The sequence below is a fragment of the Vulpes lagopus genome, chromosome 5, assembly GCF_018345385.1.
Source record: "Vulpes lagopus strain Blue_001 chromosome 5, ASM1834538v1, whole genome shotgun sequence".
Taxonomy (NCBI): domain Eukaryota; kingdom Metazoa; phylum Chordata; class Mammalia; order Carnivora; family Canidae; genus Vulpes; species Vulpes lagopus.
In genome coordinates this window covers 131797049-131815901 of record NC_054828.1, presented here as the reverse complement: position 1 = coordinate 131815901, position 18853 = coordinate 131797049, and the positions used below count along the sequence as shown (strand labels likewise).

The 18853-nt window shown below is 51.1% G+C and overlaps 2 protein-coding genes across 3 annotated transcripts in view; one reads left to right on the top strand and one right to left on the bottom strand.

Annotated features, from left to right (window-relative positions):
• EIPR1 (EARP complex and GARP complex interacting protein 1) overlaps window positions 1-3436 on the bottom strand; it is a 122357-nt gene extending 118921 nt beyond the window's left edge. Inside the window, exon 1 of the mRNA XM_041756781.1 lies at window positions 3253-3436. Coding sequence (XP_041612715.1) covers window positions 3253-3294 — 42 coding nt within the window. The 5' untranslated portion in view covers window positions 3295-3436. The remainder of the gene's footprint in view (window positions 1-3252) is intronic.
• Window positions 3437-3592: 156 nt separating this feature from the next.
• The window catches only part of TRAPPC12 (trafficking protein particle complex subunit 12), an 82171-nt gene continuing 66910 nt past the window's right edge, over window positions 3593-18853 (top strand). The window contains exons 1-2 of one of the 2 annotated variants that reach the window (XM_041755719.1): window positions 3593-5368; window positions 13068-14273. In XM_041755719.1, the coding sequence (XP_041611653.1) occupies window positions 5339-5368; window positions 13068-14273 (1236 nt within the window). In that variant the 5' untranslated portion in view covers window positions 3593-5338. Of the gene's footprint in view, window positions 5369-5445; window positions 5747-13067; window positions 14274-18853 lie in introns of those variants that run through there. The other variant, XM_041755720.1, reaches the window with a different exon arrangement.

The window sequence follows — 18853 nt, the reverse complement described above, 5'->3', positions numbered from 1 at the left end:
TGGGCTCCCTGCTCAGCGGGGAGTCTGCTTCTCCTTCTCCCTCTGCTGCTCCCCTTGCTTATGCACACACTCTCTCAGTCAAATAAATAAATAAAAACTTAAAAAAAAAAAGACCCTAAATATAGATTTGGCAAGAATTATGATAGAACTACATGAGCCTAAAGAAAGACAAGGGAGAGCACAGAAAAAGCTAAAAACCCTCAGGTAACAGGACATCCAGTCACCACATAATATCCAAGAAATAAAAGCAAGTGGGCAAAGACAAGACACAGTTTTAAGTTGAATGTGGTTGTCAGGGAATCAGATAAGATAGAAAAGGCGTGTTTAGGGCCTGCAGACCTTAATCAGATTTTCAGCAATTTGACATCTTAAAATACTAATAAGAATTTCTTGGATTTTCTTAATTTTAAATAACAAAATCATAAAAACAAGTCAAAAGTTACTTTTTATGAGCTAAAAGATGTTAATTACATGATACCATAATGTCCCATAAACAGAAACGTGCTCAGCATTTCTATTTTAATGACCCCTGTATGGCACTCTTCTACCTTTTATTTGCCATAGTAGGACCTCATTTTACCCTCAAGCCTCATTACCTCAGTCAAGGGTCAGCAATCAGATCCCCATCTTCTTTTTTTTTTTTTTTTAAGATTGTATTTATTTGACAGAGAGAGAGCACAAGCCGGGGGAACAGCAGGCAGATGGAGAGGGAGAGCGAGAAACACCCTCCCCATGGAGCAGGGATCCCGACATGGGCCTCGATCCCAGGACCCCAGGATCATGACCTGGGCAGAAGGCAGGTCCTTAACCAACTGAGCCCCCCAGGCGCCCCTTCTGTTTACTGTAGTAATGAATTCTTAGAATCCAACAATATCAAGGTCCACAAGCTGTCCAAAATAAAGAAGGGCAAAAATCTGCTACTTCTTTTAAGATAAAGGAGAAATTCAGATAAAACATTTGATGCCCGAGGCAAAGATCCACTCCTTGATATTAATCCCAGAAAATGACATTTGTTACCTCAAGGATCCAACAATGAAGATCAAAACCTCTGGGTTATTTAGAAGATTTAATGAGACAGACGGTATTAGGCACACTGGAGGCAAACACACACTTTAGGAAGCCCGAGGTCAGGAACCCTCCATCTCCCCATATGCCCCCACACACCTGCCCACACGTGCACCTTGTCCAGGAGAAGGCAGGGCAACTTTGTGGTTCAGGGGCCCTGAGCTGGCTTGGGTTTGAGGCTTCCCTAGATTGGAGTCCCAGGTCTCACCTGCTGGCCAGGCGGGCTATGCCCACGCCACAGCATCCACAGGCAGGACTGAAAGAGTGAGATACGCCTGGGGACATCTCAAAAGCTGCTGTCAAGGCACAGTCCTGGGTGATGGAGCCTGTGGGCAAACCCCGTAACACAGCTCATCCTCACAGGACACTGATACCGCCTTATACCTTATACGGACTGATCCATGAGAACTTTGTCTCATGGTAATAATTAGACCATTTCCTGAATGCTTATGAGGTGCCGGACGCTGTGCTAAGTGCTTGAAATCAGTGTATGAACTCACTTAACTTTCCTAACGGCCACAGGGGATCCAGGTCCGTTTTCCCATTTTATTGGCAAGGAATCTGAAGCCCAAAGTTACACAGACAGGAAGTGGTGAAGCCAGGGCTGAAAGATTTGGGGAGAGGGAGAGGGAGAGGAGGGAGAGGAGGGAGAGGGAGAGGGGAGAGGGGAGAGGGGAGAGGGAGAGGAGAGGGAGAGGGAGAGGGAGAGGGAGAGGGAGAGGGGAGCGCACACATGGGCAGGGCAGGGGCGAGGAGGGAGAATCTCCAGAGACGCCCCCACAATCGGGTTATCAGGTCCTTCGCAAGGCGGTGCTCTGGGCTTCTGGTCTCCGCATCTGTCCGTAGGCGCCTTCAGGTCCTCGGAGGAGCGGAGGCCAACCCAGGGCCGCCCCCCCACCCCCCTCGGTGCACAGCCCCCCGGGTGCCCCCACCCCCACCCCCTGCAGGTGCACGCCGGCGCCGCTCACCCAGCCAGCCAGCCGTGTGCCGAGCACCTGCAGGGCAGGGGGCCCGGGGAGCAGGCCCCGCACAGCACAGGACACACACGGGAGACAGCGGACGACAGCGGAGGACGAGGGCCCGCCTCCCCCAGGACGGTCACCCAGGGCGCGGTCACGGGAGGCCTCAACGTTAGGGGAAGCTGGGTGAGGGGTGCGAGACAACTTTCCCGTTATCCCTGCAACTCCTCTGTCCAAGTTGCAGACAGAGGCCACCTCCCCCTCCCCCTCCCCCACCCTGAACACCCACAGAGGCGGGCCGGCCTCCCAGAGGCTCCAGGAACCCAGCGCAGGAGGAAACCTACACAGGCAGGAACCCGGATGGGTGCGGCCCAGCAGCCCCCAGCAAGGAGGGGGGAGGGGGGGCCCAGGCCAGGGAAAGGAGGGGCGGGGGGGGGGTGGAGGAGGAGCAGGGGGGGTGGAGGATGGGAGAAGGGGACAGGGCAGGGAAGGAGGAGGGGACAGGGGAGGGGAGAAGGGGATCTGGGAGGGGGGGCTGGGGAGGCGGGGCCAAGGCCCAGGAGAGGAGGGGCAGAGGGGGGTGGAGGAGGGAAGGAGGGGACAGGGGAGGGGGGAGGGGGACGAGGGGATGGGGGGGCCCGAGGCCCGGAGAGGAAGGGCAGAGGCGGGGTGGAGGAGGGAGGAGGGGACATGGGAGGGGGGACGGGGGGACGAGGGGATGGGGGGCCGAGGCCCCGGAGAGGAGGGCAGAGGGGGGTGGAGGAGGGGAGGAGGGGACTGGGGAGGGGGGAGGGGGGACGAGGGGATGGGGGGGCCGAGGCCCCAGAGAGGAAGGGCAGAGGGGGGTGGAGGAGGGGAGGAGGGGACAGGGGAGGGGGGAGGGGGGACGAGGGGATGGGGGGCCGAGGCCCCGGAGAGGAGGTGCAGATGGGGCGGGAGTGGAGGGAGGAGGGGGTGGGGGTGGAGACCGCGGGAGAGGAGGAGCGGGGGGGGGGGGGGGGGGGGCGGAGGAGGGGAGGAGGGGACGGGGGAGGGGTCCGAGGTCCGGGAGAGGAGAGGGGCGAGGGGAGCGGAGGCCGCGGGGGCAGAGCTGCGGCGGGGGGGGCTCCCCAGCGCGGAGGACGTGGGCACCGGCGCCCACCGCCCCGCACCCGCCCGGGGCCCACCCGGCGCCCGCCTCGGTGCCCGCCCCGCCCCACGCAGGCCCGCGGGCCCGCCGGGGACGCACCTGGAACTCCAGCCCGTAGATGACCGGCGCGTCGTCCTCCATGCCGCGGCCGCCCCCCGCGCCAGGCCTGTCCGTGCGGCGGGCGCGCCCCTAGCTCAGCGCCCATTCATTCCCCCGCGCCCGCGGCGCCGACCGGGAGCCTTTCGGGCCCAGCGCGGCTCCCGTCGGCCTCACTTCCTGTTTTCCTGCTGCGTCATCGGGACGCTCCCCCGCGGCGGCCAATGACAGCGGCGCCCGGCGCGTGCGCATGCCCACTCGACTGCATCCGGGGCCTCCACCTCGCGGGCCGCAGGTGGAGCGCGGGCGGGGAGGGGCGGAGCCGGGGTCCGGGATGCGGGGCCGCGGCGGAGCGCTGGGGAGCGGGGCGGGCGGGCGTCCGTGCTCCGTCGCGCTCCGCGGGGCCTCGCTCCCCCGCATCTGCGAGCGGCTTGCTGGCCGCGGTGCTCGGCGGCGCCCTGGAGCCGTGCGCCCTGACCCCGAGCCGAGCGCAGCACGCGCGCACTTGAGAAGTGCCAGGCCGCAGTGCCAGGCCGCAGACCGCCCCTGGGGCGCCGACCTGAAGGCTGGCGAGCGGGGTGCGAGCCCGAGCTGCGCGCGGAGCCCCGAGGTCAGGCCCGAAGCTCGCGCGGGCGGCAGGCAGCCGGCACCCGGGGGCGGAGCGGGGGCTGGGCAGACCCGGGGCGGCCATGGGGGACCCGCTTACACCGCCCTCCCGAGCTGCCTTCCCGGGCGGTATCCGTGACACGCGGAGCCCCAGGGCGCCACAGCACAGCGCGCTCCGCCAGGCCGAGCCCCGCTGCTTTCCAAGACCACCCACCTCACCGGCTGTGCGGCTCTGGAACTTTCCTTTCAGCCCCCAGTCCATCTTCACGACGGGTGGCCCCGGTCGGGTCCGAACGACGTCCATGCAAAAGATGCCCAACGTCGCTGGTCATCAGGAAGAAGCCGATCAAAACCACAGTGAGCCGGCACCTCGCACCTGTCAGGATTGCCAGTCTCGAAAGTCAGAAACACAGCAAGCATGGCAGGAAACGGAGGAATTGAAGCCTTATACGCTGTGGATGGGAACCAAACTGGTGCAGCCAGCGTGGACAGCAGTGTGCAGGATCCTCGAAAAGTCAAAAAATGGAACTACCGTGTGGTCCAGCAATCCCTCGTCCGGGAGTCAAAGGAAGCAAAATCACCGTGTCGAAGAAACGTCTGCACACTCATGTTCATTGCAGCTTTATTCGCAGTAACACGGAGGCAACCTAAGTGTCCATAGATCCAGGAGTGGATGGACAAAGTGTGGCACAAGTGGGTGCCCCCTCCACACACACACACACACACACACACACACACACACAGAATGGAATATTATTTAGCCTCAAAAAAGGAAATCCTGCCATTGGAGACAATATGGATGAATCTGCAGGACATTCTGTTAAGTGAAATAAGCCAAACACAGAAAGACAAATACTGCATGAGTATACGTACATACAAAATACAGAAAACAAACAAAACAAATGTTTGGACTCATTGTAGGAGCACTGGTGCTTACCAGAGGCCGGGGGTACGGGGATAGGAGAGAGAGTGATCAAAGCATACAACTTTTCAATTATAAGGCGAATACGTTATGCAGACCTGATGTACAGAACGATGACTACGTTTAATAATAAGCTATCCTATCCTTGAAATCCTAGAGAGAGGTCTCAAGTGTTTTCATCACATACCCACAAAAAAGATAACTGATTGGGACCGTGGTTATGGACTTTGCTCCACCGTGGTATTCATTTCACAATGTATACCTGGGTCAGAACATTCTATTGTAGACCTCGAATATATAGTGTATCTGTCAAAAAGGGAAAAAAATGTAATCATTGCTGAAAAGAAGACAGAAATGGGTTTTCCCTGCTGTGTCCTAGTGCCCTGCTGGTCACGGCTAAGCTTCAGCAGACACCTGTTGGGAGAATACAGTGAATACAGTGAAATCAAGGGAGCAGAGGCACGGCTGGAGCATCCTATTCACTGCCTCCAGTTGCCTGAGGTCAAGTTGTGGCGCAAGGAGAATGCAGCCTTCCTACTCCTGGATTAAATCTACCCCCGTATGATTGGTACTATTACCGCCATCTTTGTGGTTAGTGTTATTACACAAGTCGTACAGGTGCACAGAAGGAAAAGTAGAGAATACTGATAGGCATAAACGTTCCAAAAAGTATTTTTGGGTGCCTTGGCTACCACCTGCCCCTAGGAGGTCACCTGGCCCCGCCCATTGCCCCGCCCCCATGCCCCTAGGGGCACAGGCCCCGCCCACCACCGCTCGAGCCGGAAGCGCGCTGGGCGGCCGGCTCGCACTGGGCATGCGCGGAAGCGTCCGCACGTCCGGCGCGCGCAGGCGCCCAAGCCCCAGGCAGCGCCGGGTCCAGTTTTCCCTTCCGGTTTGCATCCACCTTCTCCCCGGAGTCTGGTCCCCGCTGCAGGTGACCCGCTCCCCAACCCCGGGGGCAGGGGGCAGGTGAGACTCAGGGCCTGGAGTGGGGGGGCGGGTCGTCCGTAAGCGCAGCGCCGCCGCCCTGACCCCCGCCCCTCCCGGGGGACTCTCCTGCCTGGGTCCCCGCCCGGGTGGGGCCTCGGCCCTGGGTCCCCGGGGTGGGGGCTCGGCCCTGGGTCCCGCCCGGGTGGGGGCTCGTCCCCGGGGCTGTGCCGCGGGGCGGGAGGGTCCCCCCGGTGTGTGCAGCCTGAGCTCCTGGGGGCTCGGCCCTGGGTCGGGTCCCCTCTGAGGGTAGGAGGGCTGGTCCCCTGGAGTCTCCCCGCGGGTGCTGCCCCCTGACCTCTCCGGGGAGCCCCCCTGCGCGTCCGGGCCGCAGCACTCGGTGAGCGGCTTGCCCCTGGATTGCTCTCCGGCCGCCCGATGTGGCCTGCCCGGCCCAGCCCTGGGGTTGGGACAGTGAGTGCGGCTGTTGGTGTGAAAGTGGATGTTGCCCGTCGCCCCCGTCCTGACCCTTCCAGAGCAGTGGAGTGTGTACCTGTGAAGCCTGAAAACACTTACTTTAGAAGAAGAGCAAGGCTCAAAGACAGGCTGAGACGCGTGTGTGCCTCTCGCTTGACCGCAAACGTCGGGCCCAGCGGCTCCGGACCAGCTTCCAGCCTCCGTGGCTGCCGGAAGATGCCGCGTCCTTGTATCCGCGCGCTCTCCTCCTGCTGATGTACAAGTAGCTCCGTGGGGTTTGGACGTGCCCTGTGCAGCGGTTCCTGTTGAATGTGACCCCAGTTTACAGACTGGGAAAGCAGGGCGAAGAGATTAAGTCATTTTCCAAAGGTCACTAAGAGCAGTGAAGCCAAGACTCAAGCGGTAATTCACTGCCTGCGTTCAGTCCTCTTGTCTAGTCACCTCCGCTGCTCTGGACCATGACCCGTCCTAGCAGCCTTCCCAGGAGACCGAGGCAGAAAGCTGTCGGCATCAAATACGGTCAGCATGCCTTTGGCCCCATCATCGGGTTTTCTCTGCGTAACGGGGGTAATAGTGGTACTTTGTAAGTTGGTCCTGAGGATTAAGTAAAATAATCCACGTCAAATGCTTGATCTGTAGTGGGTGTTCTTTACATGGGGCTTTCGTAAGTACATGCTAGTTAGAGTTCCACAACATGGCATATGGTTTCATGGAAATAGGGTTTACATTATTGCAATCTGGTAGAAGATTTATAATTGCAGCCTCATGTCCAGAAAGGGAACCTGAACGACTGTAGTTTGAATTGTTCGTAGTGAATTGTTCTTAATGAAATTCCAGTTCTCAAATAATCACTTAAAGTCCGTACTTAAGAACAGTCGTAAGCTGGGACACCTGGGTGGCTCAGTCGGTTAAGCATCTGACTCTTGATTTCAGCTCGGGTCATGCTCTCAGAGTTGTAGGATTGAGCCCCGGTAGGGCTCCATACTGGGCATGCAGCCTGCTTGAGATTCTCTCTCTTCCTCTCCTTCTGCTCCCCCAACCCTGCTCATTTGTATTTTTGCTCTCTCTCTCTCTCTCTCTCTCTCTCTCTCTCTCTCTGTCTCAAAAACAAAAACAAGGGGCACCTGGATGGCTCAGTGGTTTAACATCTGCCTTGGGCTCAGGGTGTGTCTGGGGTCCAGGGATCAAGTCCCACATCAGGCTCCCCACAGGGAGCCTGCTTCTCCCTCTGCCTGTGTCTCTGCCTCTCTCTGTGTCTCTCATGTCATGAATAAATAGATAAAATCTTTATAAAAAAATGATCATAAGGTATTAAGGACATCATGCAAAGCCCACTCGCCTGAACATAATGTCCACTTTCTCTGCTAGCATTTTGATGCTAACATAAGCTAAAAATCATGTCTATGATTTAATAAAATGATTAAGCTGATAATTGAAGTAATTATTTATATTTCACCAGAATCAAAAACAAATACATGTGCTTTTCCTTTTTTTAATGTGAAATATAAAGACCACGTGTAGCTTTCATGGAAGACGTAAAGATCAAATGCAAACCTTACCCAGCCTGCCCACCAGCAGAAGAAATGGACAGTTGCCAATGGCTTGTTCATGTGGCCGTCCCTAATCAAACCTTCTCTTGCCACCACCTCCAGCCCTCTCCCCAAACGAATTGGGTATTATCACCACCTTGCTTTTGCACTTGTATTCCTACAACAGTATATTTAATTTACAAGGTTTTGAACCTTATACAGAAAATCATGCTGCTTATTTTTCTACTCATTCTTTGTTGCAAAATTAGATTCGTGAGGTTCAAACACTGATGTGCTAAATATAGCAGGGTTCATTTGTTTTACACGTAATGCTCCATTTTTAATATACTATTTATTATTGTGTCTATGGGCACATAGACACAATATGGGCTTGTTTCCAGGTTTGTTTGTTGTTGTTTTTTTTTTTAATCTTTGGGAGAGGACAGGTATTTTATTTAAAGTTGCTGTTTATAAGCATTCACGGTTCTAGCTTATGGTACCAAGTGAGGAGTTCGTCTGTGATACATAGGTCATAGAACTGTTTATTGTCTTAACCAGTACTCTTGAGAGCTCAGAGAGGTACTTAATTTTACAGTAACCGTGGGTGTGCAATGGAAGTGTCCTAGAAAAATTAAGATGGATGGCTTGAGTCACAGGAAACATGCTTGTGAAATGTGTGTCCCTCTCAGCCTGTTCAGATCTTTGGCCTATTTTTCTGTTGGGTCATTTATTGTCCTGTTGAGTTACAGGAATGTTTTATGTATTCTTGATATTAAGAAATCTGACAGTACCAAGTGTAGGTGAATGTGTTGAACAAGAATACTTTCACACTGCTACTACATAGGTAAATTGGCACAAATACTTAGGAAGGCAATTTGACGTTTTCTAGTAAAGATGAAGAGATGCATTCTCTATGACCCAACATACACAAAATGTTTGATAACGTAATAAACAAATTTACACGTGTACACCAGGAGACATGTACAAGAATATTCTCGATGGCACCGTTTGTACTATCAGAAACCTAAAAATACCTCAGGAGTCCATCAGTGGTAGAGAGGGAAAATTAAGCCAAAAACTGAAAAATCTAAGTAACGTGTTAAGGAAGTAAATATGTGGAAGATTAAAGAAAAACAAGAGTATTACAAATTGCAAGATAGTACCCCAAAGGGGGTGGGAAGTAAATATTAGAGTGTCTCGGCCACTTGTTATAAATACTGTTTTGTATCCACTCAAAATTTGTTAAAAGCTATTTATAGAAATTGCACCTTTAGAAGAGAAGGGGAAGATGCTTAACCGACTGAGCCACCCAGGTGTCCCACCCTACGACTGTTCTTAAGTACTGACTTTAAATGATTATTTTGCTGTCATTAGCAGGGGTTCTACAAGAAAAGAACCTTCTAAGGTCTCCTGCTGAGAAAAGAAAATTTATACGTGAGCTCTTCCTTTCTGTCCAGGATCTCTCGATCCCCCCAGCACCATATTTCTTTTTGCCTCGTGTAAGTGTGTTAACTACCTGGCTTTCTCTCTGTCACTCCCTGGAACACGGGAGTACCGAGTTACCCTGGGACCTAAGACACCGAAACATGCCCTGAGTAATGGCTCCTGGTTTGCAAGACATTTCAACACACCCTTTTGGCTGTGGTTTTTAATAAATATGTAGTTTATATTCAGAAATTGAGATCAGGGCACCTGTGGCGCTCAGTTGGTTGAGCGTCTGCCTTCGGCTCAGGTCATGATCTGAGGGTCCTGGGATCGAGCCCCGCATCCTGCTCTGCACTCAGCAGGGAGCGTGCTTCTCCCTCTCTCTCTGCCCCGCCCCAGTTGCCCGTTTTCTCTCTCTCTCTCTTGAATAAATATTTTTTTTTAAAGAAATTAGGATTAATAATATAATTTTTACTCTGGAGTGGACAGGATCTTTGTAAACTTTGTCACTAGGAAACATTGATTTTTCTAATTCATTTTGGATTAGAAACAAAGTTTCTGAAGAAAATCAAAACATAGTTACAAACAAGCATTGATGTGAAAGAATGTTGATTTTTTACTTCCCTTTCTTCCTTTCAGAAGATTGTTACTTTAGAAACATTTTAGGTAAATTGGTAAACAATTGGCTGTGTCAGGGTTTTATCCTTTGCCTAGTTGCTCTGCAGAAAAGTTATATTTCCACTCTTGATAAATAAGCTTCCCTCAGAACTCCCTAGGAAATGTCATTTCTAAAAATCTGCCTATTTCATAGACTTTTTTTTTCTAAAAAGAAAATCATAGTTTCAATCTGTTTCTTTAATTACTGCTGAAGCAGTTGTTTCTTGCTATAAGTATCCAATCCACATAATGAGTGGATCTTGCATAGTGATTCGCTTTCTCTTATTCCAGTGTCTTGTGGGAAGTAGCTCAGCGTTGTCTGTGGACAGTCTTTCCTACGATATCCCCATTTTTGTCTGTCTCTGTAACTAATACACATAAGTTAACTTTGGCAGTTATTTCTGTTTAAGAGTAGAACTTTCTCCACCTTTCCCTGTATGTAAAGAAAACACTCTGATTTTGCCAGTTCTGATAGTCTTTACCTTTTCCTGTAATTGTATCAGACCTTTTCTTATACCCTACATTATTCTACAATTAACCATTAGTGTAGCATTGGAATTTCTGGAACAATCTGAACTGTGTTTTTTGTTTTGTTTTTGGTTTTTTGTTTGTTTGTTTGTTTTTGTTTTTTTGGTTTTTTTTTTCTTAGAGGGGCTCAGAACCAGCAGTTGACCCAGCTGTGGTTACTGACATCTCCCAGGCACTGTGCTAGGGGCTGGGATAGTTCAGTCCTCATGAGGGTTAGTCAAGAAGGACCAAACTCCATTCCTGGCAGTGTCATTTACCACCAGTAAGGTTTTTTTAAGATTTTATTTAAGCAGGGAGCCCAGTGCGGAAATTGGTCCCAGGACCCTGAGATAATGACCTGAGCCAAAGGCAGACACATCACCAACTGAGCCACCCAGGCACCCCTACTAGTGATTTTATTCTTTTAAATATTTTAGTTTTTAGTAATCTCTACACACAACATGGGGCTCAAGCTCACAACCCCAAGATCAAGAGTCATATGCTCTATGGACTGAGCCAGCCAGATGCCCCACTACCAATGATTTTGGATGAATTCCATCACTGCTCTGATTCTCAGTGTCCCCTTCTGTATATTAGGGCACTAATGGCATCTCGTTCAGCTACCATAGAGGTGAAATGAAGTCGTGCTTGTTCTCATGGCTTTCCTGCCCAACCTCTGTTTGCTATACAGAAAGGACCCAGGGGAAATCCCTACATGTGATGCCACATCCATTTTTTGATGTTCCCTAAGCAGCCTTCAATCCGCCTTGCTGTGAGACATTACCAGAAGGAGCTTTTGTTCCTTCTTCATTTCAGGTTTGACTCATTTATAGCTAATCAAATGAATATATAACAAATGAAAAATTAGTAACTGACTGCTGGACAAGAAACTCCTCTACTTTATCTACTTTAAAGTCATCTTGTTTTTAGATTTCAGGGTGACTAGGCTATAAAAAGGAAGGACAGCTAATTTGGAATACTGTGAAAGCGTTGACAAAAATACTCTCATCTAGAGACCAGTTAAGATAGTTTTTAAAGGTCAAGAAGGCATTTTTTTCCCCAGAAAAACCCTCATCCTAATTGGACTTTGTTCATTGTTAAGAATAGAACTATACAGTAGGTTTTGCTCAAAAAGTTCTTCAAGAAAAGGAGCACCTTTTCTTTAGAGTTCAAACTCCTTGTTTCATTCTGTGGCCTCTACCATCCAGCATGCACCTAGCGATTCAGCTTTAACCAGCCCTGGTTTCCCTGCTTACTAGCAGCACAGCTTTGAGCAAGCTACATGACCTCCCTGAGCATCAGCTTCCTCGTCTGCAAGATGAAGGAAATGATAGCAGTTGTATCACAGGGTTGTTCTGAGGACCAAGTAGGAACATATATGTAAGACCCTTACCAGAGTGCCGAGGACAATGCATCATAATAATTGATCTGGTTTGCTGTCATTAGCAGGGGTGAGCATGCCCCTCCGCCCGCCGTGAGTGGGCCTTTGTCAGCGTATAGTTTTTCTTTCTCTTCCATTCAGGCAGACGGTGTCCCAGGGAGGATGAGGAGATTATTACAGGTTGGAGTGTCTTGGGGAGGCCTCATGGAAGAGAGGGTCTTTAAGTGAGTCAAAAAGAACAAGTAGGGTTTAAAAGGCTGGAGACCTCAGCCCCGTTAGGATGGCTAGGATCAGTCAGGAAATAAGTGTCATCAAGAATGTGGAGAAATTAAAACCCTTGTGGACTGTTGCAGGGAATGTAAAATGGTGCAATGACTGTTTTCCACAAAACAGTTTTTTGGTCACTCAAAGCATTAAAAATAGAAGTGTTGTATGATTCAGCAATCCTACTTCTGGGTATATACCCAGAAGAATTAAAAGTAAGAACTCAGACATTTGTACACATGTGTTCACAGCAGCAGGCAGAGTAGCCAAAGGGTGGAAGCAACACAAGTGTTCATCAGTGGATGAATGTTTAAACAAAATGTGATATGTATCTACGACGGAATATTATTCAGCCTTAAAAAAGAAGGAAATTCTGACAGGCTGTAACATCAGTGAACTTTGAGGGCAATATGCTAAATGAAGTAAGCCAGTCACAAAAGGGCAAATACCATAGTGTCCCACTCTTGTGTAGTACCTAAAGTAGTCACATTCGTGGAGTTATAAAGTAGAAGGCAGTCATCGGCTGGCGGTGGGGACTGGGGTGCTGGGAAGTCATCGTTTATGGATACGGTGTTTCAGTTTTGCAAGATGGGAAGCGTTCTGAGGATGGGTGGTGGATGGTTGCACAACGATATGAATGCACTGGATGCAGCTTAGCTGTAAACTCAGAAATGATTAAGATGGTTCTGTTACGTGTCTTTTACCATGATCAACCGATCAGTAGGTGCCTGGAGAAATGGAGTCTTTTGAAATTTGAAGTTTTTGAATATATAACTGGAAAACATTTTTTAGTAGACTTTATTTTTTGGAGCAGCTGTCGGTTCACTGCAAAATTGCACAGAAGGTTCAGAGATCTCCCGCATATCTTTGACTCTTCCGCCAAGCAGGACATCTGTTACCATCACTGAACCTGCGTTGACATGTCATTATCATACAAAGTCCACAGTCCACATTCGGGTTCGCCCTGGGTGTTGTGTGTTCCGTGAGTTTGGGCAAATGTATAATGATGTGTATCCACCATTTGCTTCTTAAATTTAAGAAACGGTTTTAACAGGAAGGTTAAATCAGCTCAACAGTAAGATAGAAAGCTGATGGGGTTGGTTCATATCTGTCTTTGCTGCAGGGGACCATGGAGAACGCTAACGGCACCGAGCAGAGCGGGACTGAGGACTCGCATCCGGCCCAGGAGCAAGCTGGGAGCACCACTCTGCAGGAAGAACCGGGGCAGCTGCTTTATCATGAGGAAACCATTGACCTCGGTGGAGACGAGTTCGGGTCTGAAGAGAATGAAACTATATCGGAAGATTCTAACAACTTCGTGGATAAGCTTAATGAGCACATGATGGAGAGCGTCCTCATCTCTGACTCCCCTAACAATAGCGAAGACGACACAGGTGACCTCGGCTGCTTGCAGGATGTAGTGGAGCCTGCAGAAGGCAACTCAGGTCCCAGACTGGAAAGCCTTGTGGATGAAGGAGCAGTGGACACCCTAAGCAACAACAGTGCGAGTGACGGGGAGGGGGTGTCTAAAGACATCTCTGACACGACCCCCGACTCTGAGCACAAAGAAGTCAAAAGTGTGCCCGCCTTGGGAGAGGAGGGTGCAGAGGACCTGGGCCCAAGGGATGAGCGCAGCCGCCCAGAGGGACCGAGGTGCGCACCCCTTGCGAAGCAGTCCCCTCCCGCCGAGGAGCCCGTCCCAGTGTGCACTATTTTCAGCCACTCGCTTCCTGCCCGCTCCCAGCCACCTCTGCTCCTGCGGGACGGCTTCGAGTCCCAGATGGTGAAGTCCCCGAGCTTCAGCGGCACCAGTGACACGGTGGCCAAGACCCCTCCCCAGGCAGTCCAGCCAAGCCCCAGCCTAAGTAAATTTTTTGGCGATCCGACCAACACTAATTCGTTGGCCTCAGACTTTTTCGATTCATTCACAACTTCTACTTTCATCTCCGTTAGTAACCCCAATGCCGGTTCTTCAGTTCCAGAAAAACTGTCTTCACTCTCGACCCCGGTGGGTGAGAGATCCCCAAGTGTTGCCGAGCCTTCTCACTCCCCAGGGATCGAAAAATCAGAATCCGGTGTTTGCACAGCTTCCCTAGAAATTCCTCAGTCTCCAAAACCGTTTTCACAGATCCAGGCTGTGTTTGCAGGGAGCGAGGACCCCTTTGCCACAGCCCTGAGCATGAGCGAGATGGACCGCAGAAGCGATGCCTGGCTCCCTGGGGAGGGGACCAGGGACGTCCTGATTTCATTGGCAACCCAGCAGTACAGCACGGTGTTTGTAGACAAGGAGAGCCTCACCATGCCAGGCCTCAAGTTTGACAACATCCAGGTAGGTGCAGGACATCTGTAGAGGGGCGCTCGCGGCACGATGCCTCAGGGGCTTCTTCGAGTTCCTCTCCGTCTCTCTCTTTTCCCTCTCACTCCCACCCCCCTCCCTCATATGTATGTCACATAAATACCTTTCAAGGACTGAAAAATTCTCATTTTGAACTCTGTGTTACGTCACTGGTTAATTTGGAACTCTGTTGATTTCCCTGATGTGATGATTTAAGGCACTAATCAGTCTTAGAAGTAACTGTCAGCCAGGTAGATAGTTACATCATACTTCTTTGATGTAGCTGTGAGCTTCGCATGGTGAGGTTGTTTGTGACATTTAACCTTCAACAAAAGATTACCTTTTTTTTAAATCTTGGGAATGTATTTGTTTAGCATATTATATCCCCAGTGTAGAAAGAGTTTTTATAGACTCATTAAGAAAAATATGGATGGCCCCACAAAGTAACGAATCACAGAAATGTTTCAGTGTTCTGTATAATAAATAGTAACATAGAAAAGTTTAGTCTCGCAATCAGAGATGGTACGATTATCTCCATTTTCCATTATCTAATTAGGCATTTCATTCATGATTATTTCTCGCTTGCTAAAGCTTGGGAAAATAGCCTGCCTCAGGCAGCCCTGATGGGACCATAAATCAGTACAAACTGTTTTAAGTAAAATTTTTAAATCACCATCCAAATGTGCATATTATTTGATCCAGAAATCCCAATCTTAGGAATTTTTTTTTTTTTTAAGATTTTATTTATTTATTCATGAGAATACACAGAGAGGAGAGAGAGAGAGGGGCAGAGACACAGGCAGAGGGAGAAGCAGGCTCCATGCAGGGAGCCCGAAGTGGGACTCGATCCAGGGTTTCCAGGATCACGCCCGGGGCTAAAGGTGACACTAAATCGCTGAGCCACCCGGGCTGCCCTGGAATTTTTTTATAAGGAAATAATGTCACTGGTATACAAATACCCAGCTTTTGGGATGCCTGTCAGAGTGTGGTTTATTATTGCAAAGCATCTAAAATAATCCAAAAGCCCATTGTCAGGAGGCTGTTTGAATACATTTGACTCCTCTTTAGGATGAAATATTTACATAGGTATTAGCAATAATGATACAACAGCGCCTGGGTGGCTCAGTCAGTTAAGTGTCTGCCTTCAGCTCCAATCGGGATCTCAGGGTCCTGGGATTGAGCCTGGCATTGGCATCGGGCACCCTGCTCAGGGAGGAGTCTGTTTCTCCTCCTCCCTCTACTTCTCCTCTTCCTCCTCCCCTGCTCATGCACTGTCTTGCATGTGCACTCTCTCTTTCTCTCAAATAAATAAAATCTTTTTAAAAATAATAATAAATCTTTAAAAATAATGATAGAGCAGAATTTTTAATGAGGTTCATACTGTTAAATTTGAAAAACTGGATATGAGATGGCATCTGGCACGCACAGTACAGTAAGAACGTATATAAGTACGTGTAACACGTACCTATAAAATGAGTTTGTCCGATGTCGGCCACAGGTAGGATCATTAGTTGTCACACGGCTCAGTGTGTGTGCGGGGGCCCACTCCCGGCTGCTGGCCTTGGGGCCTGCACACGTCTGCCCTCCTGGAACTGTCTCCAGCAGCCCTCTCCGGTAAGCAGGTGGCCGGCCCTGCACACATGTGGCTGGTCAGGAAGCCCAGTGCGTGGGATGCATGGTGTGGCATTGGTGGACTTGTGAGCCCTGGGAGAGGGGCCACGCCAGAGATGCACAGCCGTTAGCTGTCTTCTAGGGATCTAGAAATCTAGAAATTGGACCCTGTAGGCTTCGGATGGCAGTCTTGACCGAGTATTCAGGTACCAAACGCACATTTACTGTGCGGGTACTGTTCACCAGGCATTGTGCGGAGCTTCCTTCTCCACTCTCTTAAGAGGAATGTACTGAACATAAGCTTACTTTTGCAGGATCTTGTTAAAGAATTCCAGTTATAGACTCTGAGTTCGGGGGATCCTTGGACGTGCAGGATTTGATCTGTATACTCACAGATTCCTCCCCCACCATTCCCAGGCCCTGTTTGGATCCACTGTACCTGGGGTGGGGGTGTTTACGTTTCTGCTTCAGGTTTCTTCCCTCCTCCTCTCCCTTCCCCTTGTGGGGGACTTTGTGCTCTGCTGCTAAGTTCCTGGAACCTCAGTGGGCCTGGCCTTTTGGCCCTTCCTTTCCAAACTATCTGTTGTTTGCAGTTTGCTTCTCCTACTGATTGTAATTCAGGGGAAAATTGAAGGTTGCCATGGAAATGACTTCGCCCAGGGGTTCTGGGGGTACATTTGGAAACATGTAGAGGTACTTCGCTCCAATTGCCAAGAGGTCTGGGGTGAGTACATGGATGAGGCCAAGAATGCTAAATAGCCTGCAGGCTGGTTATTGTTGGACCAGAAAAATAGTGGTGGCCCAAATGGCAGTCATTCTTGAGTCAGGAAACACAAGCCCTGGAGGTCGGGACCGGTTTCCCCTGAAGTGAATCAAATACAGAGCCCCTGTCATAGGTCCTCCCTTGCTGCCAAGCTTACCTCCACAGTTCCACGTGTCTAAACGTGAGAAAGTCAGGACCCTGCACCAGTCGCAAGGGTTGCGGAGCTTCTGCCGTCTGGGCACGGCGTGGAGAGGCCACCAGGACCTGAGGAGAGCATAGGAGCCCACCAGGGACAAAGCAGAGCATGGGGAGCCCTCCAGAGTCAGGGCTGAGCACGAGGAGCCCTCCAGGGCCAGGGCAGAGTGCAGGCAGCCCTCCAGGGACAGGGCTGAGCACAGGGAGCCCTCCAGGGCCAGGGCAGAGTACAGGGGGCTCTCCAGGGCCAGGGCTGAGCACGAGGAGCCCTCCAGGGCCAGGGCTGAGCATGGGGAGCCCTCCAGGGACAGGGCTGAGCACAGGGGGCTCTCCAGGGCCAGGGCTGAGCATGGGGAGCCCTCCAGGGCCAGGGCTGAGCACAGGGGGCTCTCCAGGGCCAGGGCTGAGCATGGGGAGCCCTCCAGAGTCAGGGCTGAGCACGAGGAGCCCTCCAGGGCCAGTGCAGAGTGCAGGGAGCCCTCCAGGGCCAGGGGCAAGCACAGGGAGCCCTCCAGAGTCAGGCTGAGCACGAGGAGCCCTCCAGAGCCAGGGCAGAGTACAGGGAGCCCTCCAGGGACAGGGCTGAGCACGGGGAGCCCTCCAGGGACAGGGCTGAGCACGGGGAGCCCTCCAGGGCCAGGGCAGAGTACAGGGGGCTCTCCAGGGCCAGGGCTAAGCATGGGGAGCCCTTTAGAGTCAGGGCTGAGCACAAGGAGCCCTCCAGGGCCAGGGCTGAGCACGAGGAGCCCTCCAGGGCCAGGGCAGAGTGCAGGGAGCCCTCCAGGGCCAGGGCTGAGCACAGGGGGCTCTCCAGGGCCAGGGCTGAGCACAGGGGGCTCTCCAGGGCCAGAGCTGAGCACGGGGAGCCCTCCAGGGTCAAGGGTAGAGTGCAGGGAGCCCTCCAGGGCCAGGGCAGAGTACAGGGAGCCCTCCAGGGCCAGGGCAGAGTGCAGGGAGCCCTCCAGGGCCAGGGCAAAGTACAGGGAGCCCCCCAGGGTCAAGGGTAGAGTGCAGGGAGCCCTCCAGGGCACAGCGTTCCTTCTTTTCTTTTCCTTTCTGTCCTTGGGGAGATTTTCCATACCTCCTGCAGTTCCCAGTAATTGTTTTGGGAACCTCATGGCAAATTGAAATTTGAACAGAGAATAGTTCCCAGAATACCTCTGGCTCTCCCACACCTGTGTCTCTTCCTTAGTATATTATCCTTCAAAGACCCTTTCATTCCCAAGACAGAAAAGAAAATATATGGTTAACCTTGAACGGACATGCTGTGTTTGTTTGCCCGAAGATATAAGGTTGGTTTCTCAATTAACTTTCTGTGCACACCAAGTGTGTAAAACCGTCTTGGATTTACCTATTAATAAGCTCCTCCTTTGCCGCTGTTATTACTGCAGAATTGTTCATAATCAGCTTTCTAAAACACTTACATTTGATTTTTTTTTCCAAATTGCCTAATTAAAAATTACCTTCCTGAGGGATAAAACTTGAAAAGACTTTTAATTTGTTTCTTTATGAGATGACATCTGTGGCAGTCGAAGCTAAGGTAGAAGCCTAAAGGTGAACGTGTAACACCTCCGTACTCGAGTGGCATCGAGGACACAGCGGTTTGCAGCTTATTACGGCTGCACGTGATCTCTGTTCTCAAAAAAGTAAATGGAAAGTTTGTGGGGAAATGGTAGTTTAGAAATTTTCAGAATGGAAGTAGACAAACATTTGTATGATGCTTGTTCACTTAAGAGAGAGAGAGAGGAAAAAGGCAATAAATAAAATAGAAGCAGCAGAATTTCAGTGGTAAAGGTAACAGGGCGGTGAAGGGGAAGGAGATGGGACCGGGCCCCATGGCAGGCATCAGAATGCTCCAGCCTGTGCTGCGGGACTAGAAACTGGCACACGGACGTGGAGACTGGATCCTTCCACCTCCCTTTCTCATTCTCTTCCCCAGTTCTTGGCTTCTCCTTCCCGCAGTTTGGATTTCACAGGAATCTCCTCAGGGAAACCCACACAATCC